Source organism: Sipha flava, unplaced genomic scaffold (genome assembly GCF_003268045.1).
Source record: "Sipha flava isolate LNK unplaced genomic scaffold, YSA_version1 598_pilon_pilon, whole genome shotgun sequence".
Lineage (NCBI taxonomy): Eukaryota > Metazoa > Arthropoda > Insecta > Hemiptera > Aphididae > Sipha > Sipha flava.
The window spans coordinates 367,345-390,096 of record NW_020273577.1 but is presented as its reverse complement, the minus strand read 5'-3'; the positions used below and the strand labels follow the sequence as shown (position 1 = coordinate 390,096).

Here is a 22,752-nt window from a genome sequence, read left to right as displayed (position 1 = left end):
ATTATACCTAATGATGTATCAAAAACAAAAAAAAACATAAATATTTACAGACGATATAAATTAAATATTAGCATTAAATGAGAAAGCCAGCGGTATGAATGAATTGGATAAGAGAACGGATGATTGGGATGAAACGAGAGTTAATAAGAAGATTAGAAACGGGAGATATATAGCCAAAAGAAGAAAGAAAAGAGAAAAGGAGTTTTCTATTAGTTATGAGAGAAGGGCAGTTGAAAAGGATGTGATCAAAATCGCATATCGATTCGTTGTGATGTAGTGTACAAAGAGGTGTCTAGAAATCTCGAGGTCTTTAAACCATGGATGTTTAGGGATAGAGGGAACTATGCGTCTATGCCATGCAGCATAGTTAGGTGGAAGAGAGTCCCATTTAGTTTGCCATTTAGTTTTTAAACGTTACTCTTGAAACGTGGACTTTTTGTCGGTAAAAAAAATAATAATACATTTAAATTAGTGTCACTAAATGCAAACTTTAATAGTAAATTCCAGAAACCAATTTGAAGAGTACTTGTGTTTCTTGTTTAAGTTGAATTATTATGCCAAAAGCACTTTTAAATCTTAGCTATGATATATATATAAAAAAATATTAATAATAAATAAAAATAAATAAATAAATAATATATATATTAAAAAAAAAAAAAACCATTTTCGTTTATTTGACTATTACGAACGTTTTATTTATTCTTACGGCTTATCTCTACTGAGGGTAATTTAGCTTTAGACGTTCGTAATTTTCTCGTGACCCTAGATTTGCGTTGTTATTTGCGATTGCATCTATATATATATATATATATATATATATAATATAAATAAAACGTTCGCAATAGTCGAATAAACGAAAATGGTTTTTTTTTTTATTTTTATTATACGATTGCCAACCGATTGCTGGTCATCGTTTCCCACTTAAGTATAATATGTATATAATATATTTTTATTTTATATTTATATTCTTCAAAAAGGTACGGCCGCCTACGCTTTACGGGATTCGGTATTTACGAATATAACTCTACGCCCGTGTAAAACATATGGTGCCCGACGACTGCACTGCAATAGCAGCCCGTCGCGTCTTCACAGCCGATTTGCATATTATTACGTGTTTATTATTACATTTTTTTTTTCTTCATACCTAAATCTCGAACTCCACGCGGCCCGCGTGTGTGCATTAACGGATGCTGTTTGTTGTAGGACAAACTGCTTATACGCACAAGATAGTCTGTACGAATTATTTATTATAATAATGTTTTTATTTCTCGTTTATTTTTGTTATTGTGGTCGCAGACGTCAGACCGAACAAGCGAACTTGCTTTCGATGTAAAAAATAATTTATGACTGCTGGCATTTCCTGTGAGAAGAACTCGAAAACATCAATGTATTTTTATTTTATTTGTCCACTGACATTACGTTGGGACGTTTTAAGAACGATTATTTTCACAAAGAAAGACACGATACATCGTTATATAATATAGCGCGCATTGAACGTAGTGTTTTACGCGTGTGTAATTTAGTAATTTCGTTGAAATAGACGTAGTGATCGTGTTGGATTTTACGTACCATGCGCAAGAGGAAACGGTAATAACACGCGAGGATTATTAGATCGCGCGTATTGGAAAATGCATATTTTTGTTTACCTTACTCGTGTGATTCGTAAGACAGTCGCCGGTACACCGTTCTCTTGCGTTCTCTTATCGCATCGATCGGTTTTCAATACGCGATGGTGCATAACTCGTGCTCAAAATTTATGCGTTCGCAAACTTTGGCAGTTTAACTGTAGGCGCGTAGAAAGTTTGCGTTTCAAGTTTCATCGGGCGATCGATGGCTATGGTGTTGTGATATGCGCGACCGTCGAGCACCGCGTACGATGGTTGTTATAATTTATACGCTCAATATATGGATTCGACCTCGACTTTAATGTACGTCGAAACGGCCCGAAATCGTTCGGTCCGCAGGAACACACGCGCCCGATCGAAGATTTCGATTTTTACCAAAGATTAGTATCGATGTCGTACCGTAACACGCGGCGGCAATATATATATATATATATATATATATATATATATATATATATATATAGAATTTATGGAATTTCAACGCCCTAACAACTGCTGCACACGTTTGTACGGTGCGCGATCGGCCTCCGCGGAGGTGTCGTAACCTACAGCCGTGAACGCGAGCAATTATTCTTATTGCTTACCGCGGTAAATCATCGTTTTAGGTGATTACGATTTGCCCGTGTTGGGAACCGGACGAGAATGTAAAACGGCCGACTAATTTCCCCCGTGCCATCCCACCGCTTTCGTTAAACATACACGTGGTGGTGTGCTGCGTGTTAAAATTAATTAACTAAACGGTCCATTGTTGAACTACGGTGTAGACCTCTTTGGTCCCGTCGCATTCCGTACGAACCCCTCCCACGGACGCAACGATCGTACAAGGTTTCATATTTCTTTCCGATCCACCGGCAGAGAAGAGTACAGTGGTGTATTATATTGTTACAACGATGCACAATGCCTCTAGACAGCGTCGAACAAGAGCGCGCGGGGATTTTCGGTTTTGGAAAATAAGTCGTACAAATAAGTGTACACCTACGAAACGTCCGTGCCGGTTACGCAATCACCAGATTAGATAATAACACGACCACACACACACACACACACACACATAAACACACGCGCACACATACGCGCCGGAAATACACGTAATATTACGATACGGTATAATGTCTTATACACGAGCCAAGGCATAAATACTTGAATTGTATTACTTATTAAAAGATAACGATAAGTGTTTTTTTTTTCTTCGGAACGTTTTCTATATGTTTTCCATCACGTTTTTTAATTCGCCGTGTATATATTATATTCAATCTAATACGATCGTAGACGGTAACTGTAGACGTTTCAGTCGGACCCGGGACCAAGGTTTAACCGATGAGAAGATCACATATTTTTTATCACAAGAAACGGCGGCGGATATTAACGAAATATTTCGATGACTTCCTCTGGTTAGCTCTTCACATTTCGCACAGGGAAACCGTCTATTATTACTATTCTAAGTGTGTATTCTTACAACACGATGTCATTAATATCGTTGCAATTCGAAAAGAAATGATAATATTACGTGTCTCTTCTTTGTACAGTTCATTATCTTTTTTATAATTTTCCCTCCAGTCAGGAGTTACGTACAGAAGTAAGCTCCCTCGTTTTCCCGATCAACATTTGTACCTTTTATATGATATCGGTACAGCGGCTCCGAATCTCATAGTTTTTCGCATTGAAGACGCATAAGAACACTATATATATTTTACTAGATCATACGCGTTAATCATGTAACTGCCGTGTATCACGTCGCTTGGTGTTTCTGGACACCGTAATCGACGGGGCTTGTTGAATATCGATTTGAATGTTGTTTACGCTCGTTTTTATCTAATCGCCACCGCAACAGTAGCGTTATATTTGATTATGTGTACTTTTCGTACCGACTACCGTATCTTGTCGTAGCGCTTTTGCGCAGGTCTAGAACGAAACAATGGTTTCAGGCTTTGGCGCGGTCCGGCACCACCTGAGACGTGTGTTGTCGGCGGTCCGTCTCCGTTTCGTGTCCAAGGCTGTGTACTCAGCACCTTTTCGACCGTCGAAACGCGTAAACGAATACGATTTAAACTCATTATTCATAAACAAAAATGAAGGGCGCGTTTTTTTTGTTTTGTTATTTTTTTACACGAGCGTGTGAACTTTTCCGGTACAACTATCGCGGTGCAGATTTTAATCTAATGCAGCGCTCGACCGCGATATGTATTATGTGATATGCATTTCTCCTTCTCTATCACACGCGTTCGGTTCGTAACGCGAAACGTGTATCGTATCGAAAAACGATATTACACAAAAGCGTAAAAAAAAACCGGAAAGCGATCGGCGCAACGAAAAAAAAAAAAACGAAAACGAACTTTTCTGCGAGCGCTACAGTCGGTAGGGGCACGTATACACATATGATGTACAGTGGCACTGGTGACGATTTCAAGGTAAATGCGCGTTGCACTAGAAGTAATTAATGCCGTGTATGTGCGCGCACGCACGGTATATTACACTCCGTTGTCGCAACGTAAAAAACGCGCGTGGTCCGTTTCGGTACTCCGATTTTTTTTTTTTATCTTTATAATGTTTTTATTATTTTTTTCCTCTTTTTATTTTCGTCTGTTCGTGGTTCCGACATTCCGCAGTGTGAATCGGTCAGGGTCAATCTCCCATGTGTCGCCGTCCCTCTGTCCGCCGGATGTGCGCGTACGCAACGCGACACGACGGGAGCCACGGGAAGTCGTGTGCCTGATGGGATTTTTAATTTTTCGTACCATCGAACATTAAACGCGCAATCGTCGGCTACGCGTCCAAAATTCGGCTGCCGTTTTCGTTAAGCGATATTCTTCGTCGGGTTCAACACCGATTCCTACGATATTTCCTTACGACGTACGCAACCATTTCCGCGACGCGTCCATAAGTTTTTCTCGATCCTTCGAATATTTCACGGACGTTATAAAATCTGTTTAATCTGTTCCAACAACGTTTAGCGACTCACGCGTTGTATTTCTCAACGACATTACGACGAACGGAAAAACGTGTTCAAACCGTGTCCAACAACACTGATACATCGACACCGAGAAAAATAAGAATCGGCTAAGATCTACAGACAGCAGTGGATTGTTCAAAATTGATTCGCCGTTACTACCTTATTAACCCAAAGGTACGCGTATCGAGCCGTGCGATACGTTCGACATACGTTTCACCCGGAATATCACGTATCGATAGATTTACATTAAACGATTTTGTTTTTTTTTCATAGTTCCGGTACCAAATTTTGCGTTGTACTGAATGGATATATTTTGCATCGAACGTTTTAACCAGATTTTTCTTGTTAGCCGTACGAGAAGGGGGAAAAAATTGCGAAAAGCAACTATCGTCTTGAATGAGAGTAGTCTCCGCGCGTTTCTCCCGCGACTCGGTCGGACGCCAAATCATGCCGCGTGCTTAACGCTCGTCAAGGATTTTGACAGGACGCGATCCGCGCGCGCCGGACGTGTTAATAAAACGTGTGATTCTCGAAATCGCGTCGGGTGTTGGACGCAGTAGTAGTATGTGGTGTGCGTTCACGTCGCCGAATTCTCGAGGTTCGGCAAATGTGTATTTATCGACAGACAGAAAAAGCGAACTACAACCGAACACCACCGCCGAACGTATCGGTTTCTCGCGTATCCGTTTAATCAGACTCATTGAACATCATCAAGTGTTTTACCCGTTCACAGATACTTTGTTTGCGCACGACGGGTCTGCGTTGGGACATTTGCGGACGTAAAAAATTATCATTGTCACGCGTTCGCCGGAGAGGAGGTGTAACGCGTGCGGCCGATGCGAATCGAGAACCTGTTGGTCGCCGTCGCCATTGTCGAAGGTTATTTGTTTGTTACGCGTACGCGAGTGGGACGACGACGACTCCTCTGGTGTACAATAATATAATATTGTAAGAATCGCGAAGAATAGGAAGAAAAAATAAACGCTCCGTTCCATTAAAACCCGCGCGCACAGCCCTCTCCGTCGTCGTCGTCGTCGTCGCGTCACGCGCGTTTGTCGGACGACCATATGTGTGCAATATATTACCCGTGGGGAAGAGGGTGGAGCGTACATATTATGTACACTAGCCGTATAATCAGTTTTTTTTTTTTTTTTTGAAGAAATAAAAACACAATAGCGCGGGCAGTCCGCCGCGTACTGTACGCGTACAGAAGGATAAGTACTCGCAGCTACCGTCTGCGACGTTTCGTTTTGATTTCTATTGTTCGTTTCCTTATTTTTTCATTTTTTCATAATTTACAAAAGCAAAAACCAGACGTATCCCCGTATGTATGATAAGTGTTTATTTTGTGCCTTGTCGACCGCGAGGCGGACGTTTTTTATATTTCGTCATCGCACGTGTACAACAACACTTTTTTTATACATTAATTCATACCGATAAGCATCGCATGTGATAATACCCAATGCATTCTTAACGAGTTATTATTATTATTTTCATCAAACAAATCGCAAACATTAATCATTTCGGACCGCTACGTGCAGCTTGTTCCAACAGCGTTGCACGTAACTCTCTAAATCTTTATTATTGTACTCACAATACTCGTGGTTCGTCGGTGGGTTTTCGAAACGAGAAAAAACAGTACGCCGAGATGATGTCATGGAAATATATGATGTTTCTCGTTCGGTTCCACGGGGCGCCGTAGATTTCTAGTGCGATCGTGCGATGATCAAAATCATCTACGCTAATGCCCTCTGTGTTCGATACGAACCGAACGGGTAGTGGCAACGGTTGACCTACAGAGCAGAATCGTCGTAACGGCAGTTAACTTAAACTTCAAAATTTAAACGTCCGTTATGAATTCAAACAGTTGGCGGCGCAAGGTCAGTGACCCTGGCACCACAAAGTAAAAATGTTGGTGTTAAAGTGGTTTAATAAATTAGTAATAAATTCGTAATAATTCCTGATCACAAATTTAGAATTTTTAACAAAGTATAACTCCCCAAAATCAATTTTCTATTTTACGAATCGGTTATTAATCATTGGTACCGTTTCGGACACTGTAAGACGTTTTTTCGATTGTCGGGTGATGGAATCAAAATTACTAATGTATACTCTTAACACTAGGTAACCAGACTTGGGTAAAATATTTTTTAAAAGTATTTAGAATAAATACTCGAATACTTACAAAAAATAGTATTCCGAATATGTATTCAAATACTTTATACAAATTGTATTCCGAATACATTTAGAATACTTTAAAAGTATTTCGAATATTGTTAAAATACTTCTAGTTGTTATACTATAAAAATAATAGATGTCCACTCAACAGAAATATTTGAAATTATAGGCTAAATATGTGTTACTTTATTGTATTTTTATATTACATAACTGTTATAGTTTATGGCTTACAACAATAATAAATACCTGATATTAGCTTATCAAGATAGAGTATAGTTAATAGTAAGTTAATAGTAATAAAATCATTTAAAAAAGAGATGATTTAAACCTGTATTCGAAATACAGTATTCAAAATACTTTATTGAATACTTTCAAAAAACGTATTTAAAAAGCATTCGAAATACTTAAAAAGTATTCTGAATAACGTATTCCGAATATTGTATTCGGAATACTACCCAAGTCTGTAGGTAGCGAATGAAGCTTTGTGTACTAAAAAAATACAGTTTTTAACAAACTTTGATACTTTTCATACGTAGTACAGTAATAGAATGACGTTTTACAAAAATAAGAATTTTACAATAAAACTGTGCATCTATAATATACGGTTCTCGAATCCGTGAAATGAAAGGGTACGGGCCTCGGCTCGGTGCTGGTGGTCCATGTGACGACCCAGGCTCTTCGGTCTTACCTTAGGGTCCGTTTCGACCACGCCTCTTGAGTAACACCTCGCGTTAATAGAAAGTGCGCGGACAATAAGGCCTTGGCCACAAATCCGGATCTCGTGTGTATCTATACTGTTCTTCGGTGAACTTTTTTTACATTACGGCTGACAAGCGAAATTCGACCATTTTTAACGATGTCCGAATAATGTTAACTTTTATCCGACTTGAGTTACAATAAATAACGAAATCGCAGTTTTTTGCTCTTTGCTCTTGGCCGGCTAACAATTTTTATGTCCGGAACGGGCCATCTGTTAAAATTGCTCCACGTCACGCATCCGGTTCCCGTTCACGCAGTAGTCGCTTACGTGCGATTTTTACAACGGAGAGCTTTCCTAATCTTAAAAGATCGTTTTTGCTCATTTTGTTTTATGAATTTTTTTCCCCAGACGTAGTAACGCGCAACCGCTGTCCACAATGAGCGTGCAAAACCTTCGGAACAAGTTTAGCCAGAACGGTGCCTCAGTGCCGTACAACCCGCCGGGGCTGAGCTACGGAAAACCCGTTGCCATGAATAACAACACCAGTAATAACAACAACAACAACAACGGGCATGGGGTGCTGCTTCAGCAGAACGGCGGTGTGATCGGCAGTCGGTTCAAGACGATTCGTGAGGAGCCGGCGGACGGCGACGAGAAGCCTCCCGTGGCCACCAAGAATAACAGTTTCTTGCAAAGCTACTTGGCGGCCGAGGTGACGAAAAACGCGGCTAAGAAGCCGGCAGCGACCAAGTTCGCAACTAGGTCATCGCCCATGCCCGTCGCGGACGTCGCGGCAAAACTGTTGGCCAAGCAACCGCCCGAAGTCAGATCGCCGCCCCCGCCTGTGTTGCGTGCCACTGGTTACACCCCTAAGGCTTCGATCAAGTCGAGCCCCGTGTCATCAGCCCCGACCCAAGTGCCATCATCGCAGCCCTTCTTGTCCCCGTCCAAGCCACCATCGCCGCAGTCTTTCACGTCGTCCTTCCCTACCAAGTCGCCCGACCCGCAGCCGAGTGTCGTCAGATCGTCGCCAAACACCGAGGACCGGTGGAAGAGCAAATACGAAGAGACGGAGACCAAGCGGAAGGGTCTGTTGACACAGACTCAGAAACGTGAGTGCACTATTCGTTTTACGCGCAAGGAGTTATTACGACGGTTTTGTTTTGTTTTTTTTTTCAATTTTCATCCCGTTCAGTGTTGAGAGAGAAGTCGGACATGGAACGACAGGTGTCGAAACTCAGCGCTGATCTCGAGGTATCGAACCGAGAGCTGTCGGAAAGAACGTTGCAACTGTCGCAGCTGAGAAAACGTGAGTACGAACCGTGTACTGTTTGTACTGTACAACGCTATTAAAATCAGGTCGCACTTTTGGTGCTCGTTGACGGCACTAAATATTATTTATTATTTTCATGGGTGCTCAAAGTTTCGGAAGGCATGTACAAGGAGTACGATCAGTTAAGACAACAATACGAGCTCGAGACCGGCACGTTGCAGAAGGCCATGGAACGAGCTTCACAGGTATCTATTTGTATAATCGATTCGACGTTAATCGGCCGTTTCACCAATTACACTGTAATTGATATACTCCTTGTATTGTCCCCTCCGTTTGCAGTGGTACAAACAAAATCGCGAGCTAAAAAGGAGGAGCTCGGCGTTAATGCAAAAAGTCATGTCGGTCGCACCGTCCACGTTGGATGATTTGGCCGACGATACGGACGGCAACGATAACGACACGGAAATGGAAGAGCTCAGGAAGACGGTCAAAGGTAAAAAGATCTTAAGGATTTTACTTGACGTGTGAGTAACACGATCGGCCCGCGCGTGTGATCGTTTGTTCACAGAGCTCACCCAAGAAGTTTCGAGGCTACAAGCGGAGTTGAATAAAATCAAACTGCAAGAGTTTGAAGCCCAGGAGCAGACCGTAGACTTAACATCTGACCTGGAGGAGGAGCGCAGGGCTAGGGCACGTGTCGAACAAGAACTAAAAGTAATTATTTTTGCACCATAGATGTAAAAAAATATTCGTTCTTTATCTGTACCATATAAATATATTAATTAAATTATACGATTGGGACCGTCCTGTTTTCAAATAAATTAAATAAATCACTCTGCTGATTTTATTGGACAGTACAACCCCGTGTCACGATATCCGTAAATTCGTTGATACTATTCCGTATATACGTGGCATTAAACTAGAGTAAACTCTCTGGCAAAGAAACAAACTCTTTGAATCAAAAGTTTTGGAACTCCTATGCAATAAATGTTCACTGTTTGATTTGAATTAATTTAATTATCTTAAATAATTTAAGGAGTTAAAGATGAAACACGAAAGCTTAGAGACCGTCAGTCGTAAAGTCGTCGAAGAGACGACAGTTTTACACCAACGGTACAAGAAAGAGAAAGAAGAAGGCGTAAAAATCCGAAGTGATGCGAACAAAGTATGTATTTGAAAACCATTGGCAATGACCAGGGCCAGAATTTGTATGCAACATGTTTTTTCTTTTTTGCTAACTCCAAACGGAGTTTTAGTAATTCCACAATTTATATTATTCTGATGAAAATAGTATTATTTTTATTTTGCATGTTTTAGCATATATCGAGCTTAATGCATATTTTTGCATATTTAGTATGATTGTATTAGTTTCACTTGAGCCCGTAATAATTAAACTGATCAGAGTATATAACTTGATTTTTTTGCCAAACATAAACTTATTTTTTTTAAATACAATCCTATAATTCAATATGTGATAAAAGATTGAATAGTTTGACAGAGGAACATAAACACAATTAATATAAAAGTATATAGGTATCGATATAAAATCCAAGGTAAGATATAATGTATTGGGCAATAGTGTATTACATACAATCCTAAAGAATTTAAAACTCTACAATCAATAAATTAAGTACTTAATGGCGAATCGAACGAGGACAATTTCAGTTGTAATTTAACACCAGAACATATTATTTTATTTAAATAAGCGACAACTACTTCATGTGACGATGAAAGAAGTTTTAGCCAATATAAATCAATACTACGATCCAATCGCCGATCATTTATATTCGACAATTTAAAAAAAATATGTGGTTGTAACATGTAAACATATTTCCACTATTAAATGTGAATTATACATTTAATTTCTAAAATAATAATTCATAAGTATGCTTGCAAAAAAAAAAAAAAATAATTGTTTTTAATTTTTATCTCAATTATATTACATTAAGACAATCAGCTAATGTATCAATCACTCATGTATTTCAGGAGCAATTCTTGATTTGAATATTTACTTAATAATTGAAATAGTAACAGAATTAAATTATATTACTGATAATAATTAATATGGCATTTGATTCGGAGGATTGTAAAGGTTCTAATGCTGAAGACATTAAAGTTAAATTTACTCCAAAAAATTTGACATTTATCTTCCAGATCATCGAGTTAATAAATTAAGTGGTATTTTTTTAAAGTTTATATATAATGTATAAGTTTTTTTCGTGTAGGTTTTAGTATTTCTAAAGTGCAAGTACTAGTGTTATCAATATCGAACACAAAAATTACAATTTACTTTAAAAACATACTATCCACTTCTGAAAATTAACTTTAAATTAGTATTATTTCATACTATGAATAAGATTTTTTGTATACATTTGTTCTGTTTATTATTATACGGTGTACTACCGAATGAAAGCTTTCAAATATTCATTCTAAATACAGTTATTGTAAAAAGTATTAATATTATAATATAAAAATACTTACATCGTTCACCGCTCTCGAAAATAACCACTCTGTCTTTAAAAAAAAAGTACTATTTTAATGATCTTTGTAGGTGAAATTCCTTTTTTCTTTCAGCCATTTCCCGAAAAAATTAATTAAAAACAGCAATTTTAAAAATTATAAAAAGAATAAAAAAAAATGTTTGTTCGTGTCGGCTCGACATCTGAACAGAAATTATAATATTAAGTATGAACGGATCAGTTTTTGAATAGAGATAAGTATTAATTGTTTATAAATAAAATTTAAACTATACCAATCTAAAAATATTAAAAAACCACAAGATAAAGATGATTCATAAATTCATATATTGATTTTAATTGGAAATTTATAATAATATTACACTACACTGTCAAACTTTTATTTATAAACAATCATGTTAAGAAATTACTCATTAATAATGATCAAATTTATAATGATAAAGTATATTAATAGAAGTTTCATGTGAACTCATAAAACTAAATTTTTTTCTATTTAATATTTTCTACTATTTTTTGAACTTTAAAATTTAGAATTTCTTCTAATAATTATTTCATACGAATCGTGTGCTACATATTTGCAAAAAAAAAAAAAAAATTAGAACATGTTAATTTTGACCAGAGGGAGGGGCTGGCGTGATGTTTTGCCAACCTATCCTGCATATTTGATTTTGGAGGTGAAGGAGTGTTGTGCGAATTTCGAAATTGGTCATACGAATTGCGTGCTGATTATTTACATATTCTTTTTTTTATATTTTTTTTTTTTTTTGGGGGGGGGGCACTGGCAAGATGTACGTATTATATTTTTGTTTATATCTTATAAAAATTAAAATGCATATTTTTGTATATTTTACAAATTTTTAATGCATACAAATCCTAACCCAGGTAATGACTAGTACAGACCATCCGGTATAAATCCTCTTCGGTTTTCAGGTGAAATCCGAAAGAGACGTACTTGCCAGACAAAGCCAATTGCTGATGATGGATGCTGCTTCGGACGAAAAAATCATGAAATTGTTGTTCGAAGTGGAACAATTGCAAAGAACAATAAGTGAAGAGAGACAAGAACACGCCGAACAAATAAAATACTTACAAGTGAGCATCAAGGCAAGGCGCATTGCATTTATCGTTTTAATTTTGACGGCTATTTTCGCAGGAAAAATTGGAATCTCAAAGCGAATCCGAACAAATCGAGTTGTACGAAGAGAAATTAAAGTTGACCGAAGCGGAATTACTGTGTTCTCAGCAAAGAGCCGAAACGGCTGAATCTCAATGTAAGCTATTTCGTTTTTTTTGTTTTTTAACTTTAACTTTGTGTCACTGAAACGTAAAATATTTTGAATTCCGAACCAACGGAGTAATGACAAAATCATAGAAATAAACGATAATCTTAAAGTTCACATTCCGCGTGCGATTTCAACGAATACTGTTATGCATTTATTTCTTTTGTAAAAAGTTCGCAGTCGATTAGTCCGAAAAATGTATTCTAACAATATCCGTATTGATCGTAATGATTTTTTTCACGTTTCCGCGTTCGAAGCGCACGTCCGGTGCGAAGCGAGCGATCGCTTGATGATCGGACGGTGAAAAAATGCGTTGTTTACGATACTACATAAATAAAACAGAAAAACAAAAAAAATAAACAAACTATACTTTTTCAGTGGTCGAGCTGAGGAAAAAAATCGAAGAGACCAGAGCGGCGACCGCGGTCCCTCCGTGCGCACCGCCACCGCCGCCACCTCCGCCACCCATGTCGATGCCGCCTCCTCCGCCGCCGCCGCCAATGACGATGATGGCGAACTTGCAGACCATCAAGTTGAAAACCGTGAGCGCGTTGAACCACACCGCGGACGACGGCTCGAACGCCATCGAGGAAATGGGAAACTATCTGGGACTGCCGGCGGCGAATTCCAAGGGTCCTCAGGTTCAGAACGGTACGTATTCGCGTGGCCGATAACCACGGTTACGTTCGGAAGTCACCGGAACGGACCGGGAAAATGTTCGACCCGCCGAAAAGTTCGGTACGTCCGGTCGCGTACGGTCGCCGTATGTTATCGGTGCGAGAAGAGTGTTTAACGGTGTTCGAAACACCAGATGCAGTCGTACATGATGTTCAATGGTGGGGGAGGGCAAAATTTAATCCAACCCTCCCCCATCCCATGAGATTTATATATATATATATATATATATACGGTTTGTTCGCTCTAAGAGGTACCACTAATTGGATGACCTTGTATGTAAATGGGTTTTCGGGAAATGAAAGCGAGTACCAAAACACACAATCTCAGAAGGGGCGGATCCAGACCAAGATAACGCGGGGAGGGAGCGATTTTTAAAGGGCAAATGTAAAACAGATAAAATTAAAAAATATTAATCTTGATATAGTGCTTTTTTAAATATTTATTTAAGTACATACATGTCTTACTTTCCACAGCATCGTATAGAACAGAAAACAATTATATTTTATATAGTAATAGCAATAATAACAATTTGGTTGTAAATATAAACTTGATGATTCATAATTATTATTGCTCGGTGCACAAACGATTGATAAAAATTTACAATAAGCTAAGATAACGGTTCAATAAACAGTCGGATAATTAATTTTATTGGTTCCCTAAAGTGCTGAACTGTTGCACAAACAATTTATTAACACTGCAATGGTTAGTACTCTGATCAAAGTTTAAATACCATGATTGCAAACAATTACCATTAGGTACATAAGTATTTTTACTGTTATCAGTGTTAATTGTTATCATTTTTATATTTATATAAAATTTATAAATATATATATATAAATGTGTAATAATAAATAATTATATATATAATTATTTATTATTACAAAAATAATTCGACTTTATCAGGTCAATAAAGTTCCATAACTCTTTTGAATATTTATATTTATCGATTTGTAATCGGGTCTGAAGCGGATAGGGGGGGGGGGGGATCGCCCCAATCATTCCCCTCTGGATCCAGCCCTGCATATAATATACGTACGGATATTAGGTATAAACATATTGACTTACAAAATTCATCTTATAATTGTAATAATTATTATAATTGCAATTATATCGGTCGTGCGTGACCGAGACATAGTTCGGTAGTAACGCATTATCCGTGATCAAAATAGAAAAATATTTTTTTATTAAATCATAAGTTCGAAAACTTGCAGACAGGTGCTGTTGGACCAGCGATATGCTAAATTAAAAAAAAAACAAATCCTAAGGTGGGGGGGAGATCCAACTATCGCCCCCCTCTTATAACCGTCACAGCGAGATACCGACGTCCGGCACAATACGGCGTGCGCGCGTTCGGGTAACAAGGTCGCGTTTCGTCACATGCGTCTCGGCCTATGAGTCATTTTCGACGAGAGCATATTGATTTTCGACGGAATGTTTTTTAACCGGTATTGAAATGGTATTTTCGAAAGTGACGTACGAAATGTTTCTCGTCAGCGGATTTTCTCCGGATAAACGAGCTTGCGAGACCGGTGTGTAAGAACACCTTGGCCGTAAAACATTCACTATACACGGTAGAAAATATTTTAAATAATTTTCACCGGGTGGCATTTCAATAAAATTGTCTACCATCGTGGTTCATAGACGTGGTGTTCTTCTGCACAGAAACAAATGAGGAAAATCAACTCCTGTTGCTACTGTCGTTATGAGAATGTTTTGGTTAGCGGCACGATCGTCCACCACTGAGCAGCACTCAATTATCACTGGGGAGGAGGCACTAGTGCCACGTACTTTGTATGATAAAATGTGCTCTGAGTGGTAGGCACACGTACGTTTCGTGAAGCTCAGGAGATTATTTTCGTACTGAACGTTTTGACGTGTTGTCGTTCACCTTTCCGACTGATTCGAGTTTCAAAGCTCACATAACGTTGTACCGATTCGGAGAGATGCGTTGATTACGCGTTCTTAGATCTCGGGATACGTGTTCGCACCAGAGGTGGAACTAGGAATTTTTACGCCCTGGGATAATGTTAAAATTACGCCCTATCATATACTAATACCGAATACTCTTATCGAGAATTATTTTCTAAAAAATAATATACAATTATACTTATTGAGTTTTAAATTACAATCTGTATTTAACAAAGTTAAAAATATCAAATCATTTGTTAATAATTACAAAAATTACACCCTCTAAAATTGTATTTATAAACTGTAAGATTGAATCCCCGTTTTCCACCCCCCCCCCCCCAGATCCGCCTCTAATTCGCACACGAATACACCCATCGACCGGTTCGTCCGAAACGAAATTAATGACGATACCTAACTGTAATAATAAATTACGGTTATAATTAGTGATGGGTCGAACCTGATTTTTCAATGTCGAACCGAACATTGTCAAAGTGTTACGAACCCGAATCGAACTGAACTTATAATTATCCAAACAAAACCGAACTGAAATATTAACATTTTTTTATCTAAACTAAAATTCGAACTCATTATTCTTTTCCTCTTATTACTTCCATTGTATAAAATTTAATACACCTAAAAATATATAATCAATTATAATAATTATTTATTAAAATCCAATAATATTATTTCTGATAACATTTTTAAAAATATAGATCACAAACAACATTTATACTTTCTCCTTTTTAATTTTCCAATAATAGATTTGTGGTTTTGATCATATTATCACACATCATTTGAAAAAAATCTGTGTAATAATATTGCGTATAGATTTTTACAATTACAATCATATGTTTCAACATGGATTTATTTTTATTTTATTATACCTAAATCGTAATAGTATAAAAAAAAAATAGTTGATACTACTACGATACTTACTATAAACCATTATAAAGTATGGAAAATTGATTTTAGACCATTTGATTAGGAATATTTTCAAGTTCGAATTTCAAACATACCTAAATAATGGTAAATAGTTCGGTTCGATCTTCTTTTATATTGAGTTCGGTCCGTCATTCGAACAGTTCGACCCATCGCGCTAATAAATACTTCTTGCCGAGACGAACTTTCGAGTTTCGTGTAGATTTACTGGGCTATCTACTACCTACTATATCCCTCTTCATTCCACCAACTATGGTCGTAACCACCCTATCTACCGTATGATGCGAGTAGCGAACGAGAAACTCTCTAGTGTACAGTAATCACATTTTTAACTTGTTATATCTGTTCTTACTATGCATTTAGCTTTTAATTGTAACTCGGGCACCAGCCCGTAATGTAATGTAAAATTAAATTAAAAGGTAAAAGTCGTCGTACACGACTAATAGTGTACCAATTGTAATGTAAAGTGCGTTTCGTTGCAGGTGCTATCGACGCCATTATCAATCAGATCAAAGGAGGTCGATTCTGCCTGAAAGCCACGGACAAAGAGGTATGCAAGTAGTAGGGGGAAGACGAGAAAAAAAAATCGTTTTTTTTTTTTTTGTTTTCGGTTTTCGTGTCCCACGCGTCAACCGGTCGAAAGAGTAATCTCTAAGTAATAATAATAATAGTAATAATTCACCGGTCTTGTGATTTCAGAAACAGACTCCTGTCAAGAAACAAGAACCGCCGCCCGTCGTCAACGAGATGATGAACGTGCTGGGCACTCTGCGCCGTAATCCCAAACGGAGAGCCAGTTTCAAGACGGCGCCTGCCGACGTAGCGCTATAGGAAAGAAATTTTTTTAAAATAAAAAATAAGAAGAATAAAAATACCCCGTACCGGACGAGCGTCTCCCTACGACTTTGTAGTCGGCGACGGCGGCCAAGATTATTCTTTATTTCTGTTCCTCTGTTTTGTGTCTGTGAAACGAAAATTAAATAAATAAATAAATAAATCGTTTAACTGTAAATATGAAAAAATGAAAAATAAAAAAAAAAATGTGAAAAGTACATGTTATAGAAACGAATATTAAACGCACACAGTCACCATCGACTAGGATGTCTGTGATGTTTTATGTTTTTATCAAATTTCTCAGTTAATATTTTATTATTATATTGTTGTAAATATTCTAGTGAAAAAAGGATTATTATTTTTTTATATATATATAATATCATCACTAAATAGTGATCACCCTCCCTCGTTCGACCATTAAAGTAGATATTAAGATTTTAAATTTATTCTCAAATTGTCGATAGTTTTTTATATCGGTTACATATCCATTGAATTATTTTTGTATAACAAGTGTTTTGCCCGCCAACCAACAGTGTTAACGAAATTATATGTTTTATTTATAAAATTATATTGTTAAGTTATAAATGTGTACGTTATTGTTGTATGATAATAGTTTATTAGCGAATAACTTATTTAACGTTATGAATGGTTTGTAATATTCTGATTTTTAAACTTTTAAATTGTTATTATTATCAGATTCTTTTTTTATATCTGTAAGTAGTATTAATACATTTATACTATAAAACTAAACGCTAAAAAAATAAACGGATTATAATTAATATATCTTGCATTATTAACAATTTCAATTGTATAGCATAAGTTCTGTAACTCGCCTGAAGATTACTTTTAAAACAAGAAAACACTGGCACAGACTTGGAAGGGAATGTTTTTGAAGATTTTTGACAACACGTGTGGGCATACGTCAATGTCCCTAGTTTAACAGTACAAGAAATCAAATGCATTAAATGGTATTTTGAAACTGAATACATTACATTTTTCACTTGATTTAATACACTATATTTAAAAAACGTGTCTTAAGATTTAACACTTGCAAAACACCTGTTTTAACGATGTAATTAAACGTAGTAATGTTTTATACTCTGTTTGAACGATTCGATTAATTTGAATTTGTGACTTTACCAATAATCCGATCCAGTGGCGTGTACAGAAAATGTTTTCGGGAGGGGCTACTATGGGCAGAGTTAAATTACCACTGCTATCTAAGAATTATTAATAAGACACAGTAGCAGGGGCGGCTCCAGAGCCTTGGTTAGGGGGGGAGGGACCAAGTTTTAATTTTACGAAATCTTATAACAAAAAGAAAACAACAATTTTTATAACTCAAATTCAAGTCTTCTATTTTTAAAATTAGCAAAATTATCAATAATATGATCTATTTGATCTAGAATATCTAATTTATGATATACATTAATTAGACATAATACTGATAGTCTATCTTTAGTCATCATTGAACGAAGCCAGGTTTTTAGTTTCCAAAGTGTGGAAAAACTCCTTTCAACCGTCATACCTCTATCGCTCTATCTACATACTTGTGCGTGTGGTACATATTATAATATGAATTTTTTGTTAACAATATACATTTTTTTATAAATACGGTAAGTGCTTAGGAGGGGGCCGCGGCCCCTAGGGCTCCCTGGAACCGCCCCTGCACAGTAGTTATTTATCTACATTTCATTTACAGAATGTTTCAAAATGATTTGATGTTGGACGTAAATTCTAAATAAAGCACCATTCAAATATAACATACGTTTAAAATAATTTTTGAGTTTTTTAAAAATTTCGGGAGAGGGGGGGGCTGTAGTCTACTATCCCCCTCTCTATATACGCCACTGATCTGATCGACAGAATACAATCTGTTGCAAATCGGATCAGTTCCCAGTGACCAAAACTACATAATATTTGATTACCATTATATGCTGCGCGATCTGGTGGAGTTCTAACGTAAGCACAATTCGTCGAGTAGAATGTATTGTATCCAGTGGCGCCGACGCACGTTTCATATGGCATTGCGAACAAATAAATTTTTCAGTGTAACTATCATAAACTTTAAGTATATTTTAGTAATTCCAAAACGGTCTTAAATCAAAATACCGGCATAATTTGTACATCCTTATACCGGTGCACCCGATAGCGGATGCAGATAAAAAAAAACTTGGGGGTACTTAGCTCCTACACCAAAGTAAATAAATAAATAATCAACAATACATTCTTAAAATACAATTTATGTTAAAATTTTTTGTTATTTACCACTCGTTCGATCGTATTCATAATACGTTTATTTATATATTAATCGATTAATTCATATCAATAATTGAAGAAATCAACTGAAGGGGTGTTAAAATCAGTTTGGGGTGCATAACACCCTTGGTCCGCCACTGGGTGCACCCCTATCCGCCGCAGGATCGCCCCCCTAAACGATACCTACGCGTAGGAATCGGTACCACCGATTGTGTAGTCGTTTATTTCGTCGAAAAAATAACACGTTCACTATGAACAGGTACGTGCGCTGGCCCCGTAAGTCCATAATTTACAATAATTAGCTGTACAATCGTATCAATACGACATGCGTTTCAACCGTTTCACATGGTGTTAGACTCGTAAAATAGAACTAGTTAAAATATGTATACACGGGCCCGGGTTGAGTCGGGTTAGGTTAGGTTAGGCGAACTACCGAGAAAATCTCGACTGGCCCAGAGCTAATATTTTTTTCCACCCCCGTCTCCGTGATATTAGTCTATTACAACGCTAACTGTCAAAATATATTTTATAAAAAAAAAAACGTAGTAAACGTAAAAAAACATCCGAAATATTTTGTGATTTCATTTATGACTTCAGTCACGAGAAAAATTACAATTCACAAAAAATGAATAATGGTTAATCAAATAGATAACTAAAATTGTAATAGCTCATGTATCGCACACCCAGAAGAGAACGACACAACTCAAATATAATCATTATACAGAGTAAGTAGTAATCAAAACGGCTTAAAATTATGACCCAACTAATCTGACGTGGTTTGAAAGTACAAATAGATAAAACGGCTTATCTTAGTTAAGCCGATCTTCACTAAGAATAATTTATTACATTTAGAAATGTAAAACGACTTAACATGTCTTGAACTTAAATCGGTCTAATTTTGTGTTTTGTAATTCTTCTTCTTGGTGTGCGATGCATCTTCAAATTATTGCGTCTACAGCTAAAAGTATGCATGTTACATGAGAACAATTTTGAAAAAATATATGGAACTATATTGAAAAAAAGAATTAAAGAGAGTTTAAAAAAAAAATGTTCAGTCGACGAATAATTTTATACAATGGGGTGATGCAAAATGGGAAGAAAATGATATATGATAGTTTCAAAAATAAAGACAATGTCAAGAGAAAAAAAGTTTGATCAACCACAAAATTACCACACCTTCAAATATGAAATAAAAGTCTATAACATATATGACCAAATAGTCTCAAGTTAGAAATTGTTTTATTACTCATGATAAGTTATCGTCGTCGTGCAGTAATTTATATTTAGCATATAAATATGTTTTAACTCTTTTTTATTCACGAGTTAGATACATTATCTAAATTTAAATGTACTTTAATCGGTTTAAGAAATTTTTCGGGTCAATCGTAATTAGAAACAATCTTATTGATATTTGTTCGAAAAAGATATTCTACAGTCCAGCGAGAAAACGGTTCCGCGCGTGTACAACGACGATCGAGACATCGCCGATGTATCGTTTCCCTCTTTTAGCTGCCTAATCATTCAAAGGATAGCCGATTGACGATAACAATAATTCACTACAATAATGGTCGGTGAATTACCTGTTGATTATTGGCATCCGCGTAGAACACACGTGTGCACACCGAAATCATTGTTATTGTTTATCGAAGCGGTCTCGGTGGAAAGGTTAGGGAGAGGGTTAGGAACACACAAAAATGAAATGATTTCGGTTGTGTCGCGGCACGTTCACTCGCTGAACAGAATATAGCATGCGCGCCCACAGAGAGGGGCTATTGCCCCATCTGGGAATTTTTGTTTCAAAACTAGGAATGAATTCTTCCACACTTTGAGCCCTCGAACACCTCAAACTCTAAGAAATTCGAACAGTTCGAAGTTCGAGAAAAATGCAAGTTCGAATTCGAACATAATGCATAAAGTTCGTCGAGCATAATAATTTATTATGTTCAAAACGAGTGTGTCAGCAGATAATTTTTTTTCTCGTATATGTAGGCACTATAAATTTTTTAAACTTTGATAATAACATAAAAATGAACAAACTCTGATTTAGTGATAACCTGATAACTGACAGTTTATTTTATTCGTTATTTACTCATAAGTATAACTTTTAACGTTTCACATTAGTACTCAGTAGTTTTTCTTTTTAGTTTTTAATTTTGTTTTAACATGGCTTCGTACGTGTGTGATCATTTTTTAGTAAATAAAAATGATTCCAATTTCGCTGTATTTGTATATTAAATTGTTTTAGATTCAAAATGATGCTGTTACAGCAGAGAAAGGCATGTGGTCCTACTATAGTCATAATCCATCAACTTATCAGTCTACTTCTATCAATGTAATGAGTGCAGAAGATGAACTTAAATTATTTTTGATGACAAATGGATAACCGTCTGAAACAAATATTTATGAGTACTGGAAAAATGAACAAAAATATCCCAAATTTAGAAATGTAGCATTAAAATATTTATATATACCACTTAGTAATATAGAATCAGAAAGGTTGTGATCAAAAAAGAAACCGATTGGACCCGGAACGTGTGAAGCAATTAGTATTTTTAATAAAAATTTATGATCTCAAGTCTCAACTACTTCCTAAATTAATTTTTAAATATTTATTTAATCTCCTAATACGTAATAATAATTTAATACACCAGTTATTTTGTTTTTCTTTTGTTCATAGTTTATATTATAGACTATAATAATTGTATTGTGTTACACCAGCGGTTCCCAAACTTTTTTTTCGCGGTGCCTTTTTTTTTTTAGACCCAATTTAGCCACGGTGCCGTGTTGTGAATAACATTAAAGACAGAACAAAAAAAAAAAAAATACTTATCGATAATCCATTTTATTAATTTTATTAAAATTTATCTCAATTATAAATTAATGCATTTTTAAATTTAAAAAATAAATAAATAAAAATTATTGTTATTATGATTATAATTATTATATACAAATATAAGGTTAATATGAGAATAGACGAATATACAATAGAAAATATTACATTATTTGCTATAAAGATTTTACGAAAACAATAAGGAAAAACAATTTAATCTTTTTTAACAATTTTTATGAACCGTAAACCGCGGTGCCCTTAAAAAGTGGTCGTGGCGCCCCTAGGGCGCCGCGGTGCACAGTTTGGGAACCGCAGTGTTACACAGTTTAAAAAAGTTTTTTATTTACTTTTTAGTTGTTATGTTTTACTATTTAAAATGTTAAGTTACTTCAATTTTACTTATATTGTTAATGTACTTATAATGTTTAATTTTTAATTAATTAAAATTTAAATTGTATTTATACTGTCAAATGTATTTTTCAATGTATAAATGTAAAGATAAATAAAGCTATTTATTATTTTTTTACTATTAACTCTAAGATTTAATTAGTCAAAGAATATTGCTTCTAACATACTTGTCACTTAAGTTATAAATGTTAAAAAATAAAAATATATATAATTATTAAATGATAAATATATATATACAGATTTTATTTTTTTTATTTAAATTTTTTACTCAAAATGTCCACTTTATCGACTAGTACTTTGTAATTATTTTTTTTGATTTTAAACTTAATTTAATAGGTAAAATATAAATTAATAACTAACAAGTTATATAGTAATTAGAAATAAGTTTTAAATAATAACATTACTTAATAATT

At 35.9% G+C, this 22,752-nt stretch overlaps 1 protein-coding gene across 3 annotated transcripts in view; it reads left to right on the top strand.

Annotated features, from left to right (window-relative positions):
* The window catches only part of LOC112691317 (shootin-1-like), a 47,382-nt gene extending 29,879 nt beyond the window's left edge, over positions 1–17,503 (top strand). For 2 of the 3 annotated variants that reach the window (XM_025565492.1, XM_025565493.1), the window contains exons 2-12: positions 7,862–8,565; positions 8,649–8,762; positions 8,877–8,971; positions 9,066–9,219; positions 9,295–9,440; positions 9,763–9,891; positions 12,134–12,295; positions 12,357–12,474; positions 12,862–13,134; positions 16,491–16,558; positions 16,708–17,502. In XM_025565492.1, coding sequence (XP_025421277.1) covers positions 7,890–8,565; positions 8,649–8,762; positions 8,877–8,971; positions 9,066–9,219; positions 9,295–9,440; positions 9,763–9,891; positions 12,134–12,295; positions 12,357–12,474; positions 12,862–13,134; positions 16,491–16,558; positions 16,708–16,839 — 2,067 coding nt within the window. In that variant the 5' untranslated portion in view covers positions 7,862–7,889 and the 3' untranslated portion in view covers positions 16,840–17,502. Of the gene's footprint in view, positions 1–7,861; positions 8,566–8,648; positions 8,763–8,876; positions 8,972–9,065; positions 9,220–9,294; positions 9,441–9,762; positions 9,892–12,133; positions 12,296–12,356; positions 12,475–12,861; positions 13,135–16,490; positions 16,559–16,707 lie in introns of all 3 variants that reach the window. The other variant, XM_025565491.1, reaches the window with a different exon arrangement.
* Positions 17,504–22,752: the final 5,249 nt, after the last annotated feature.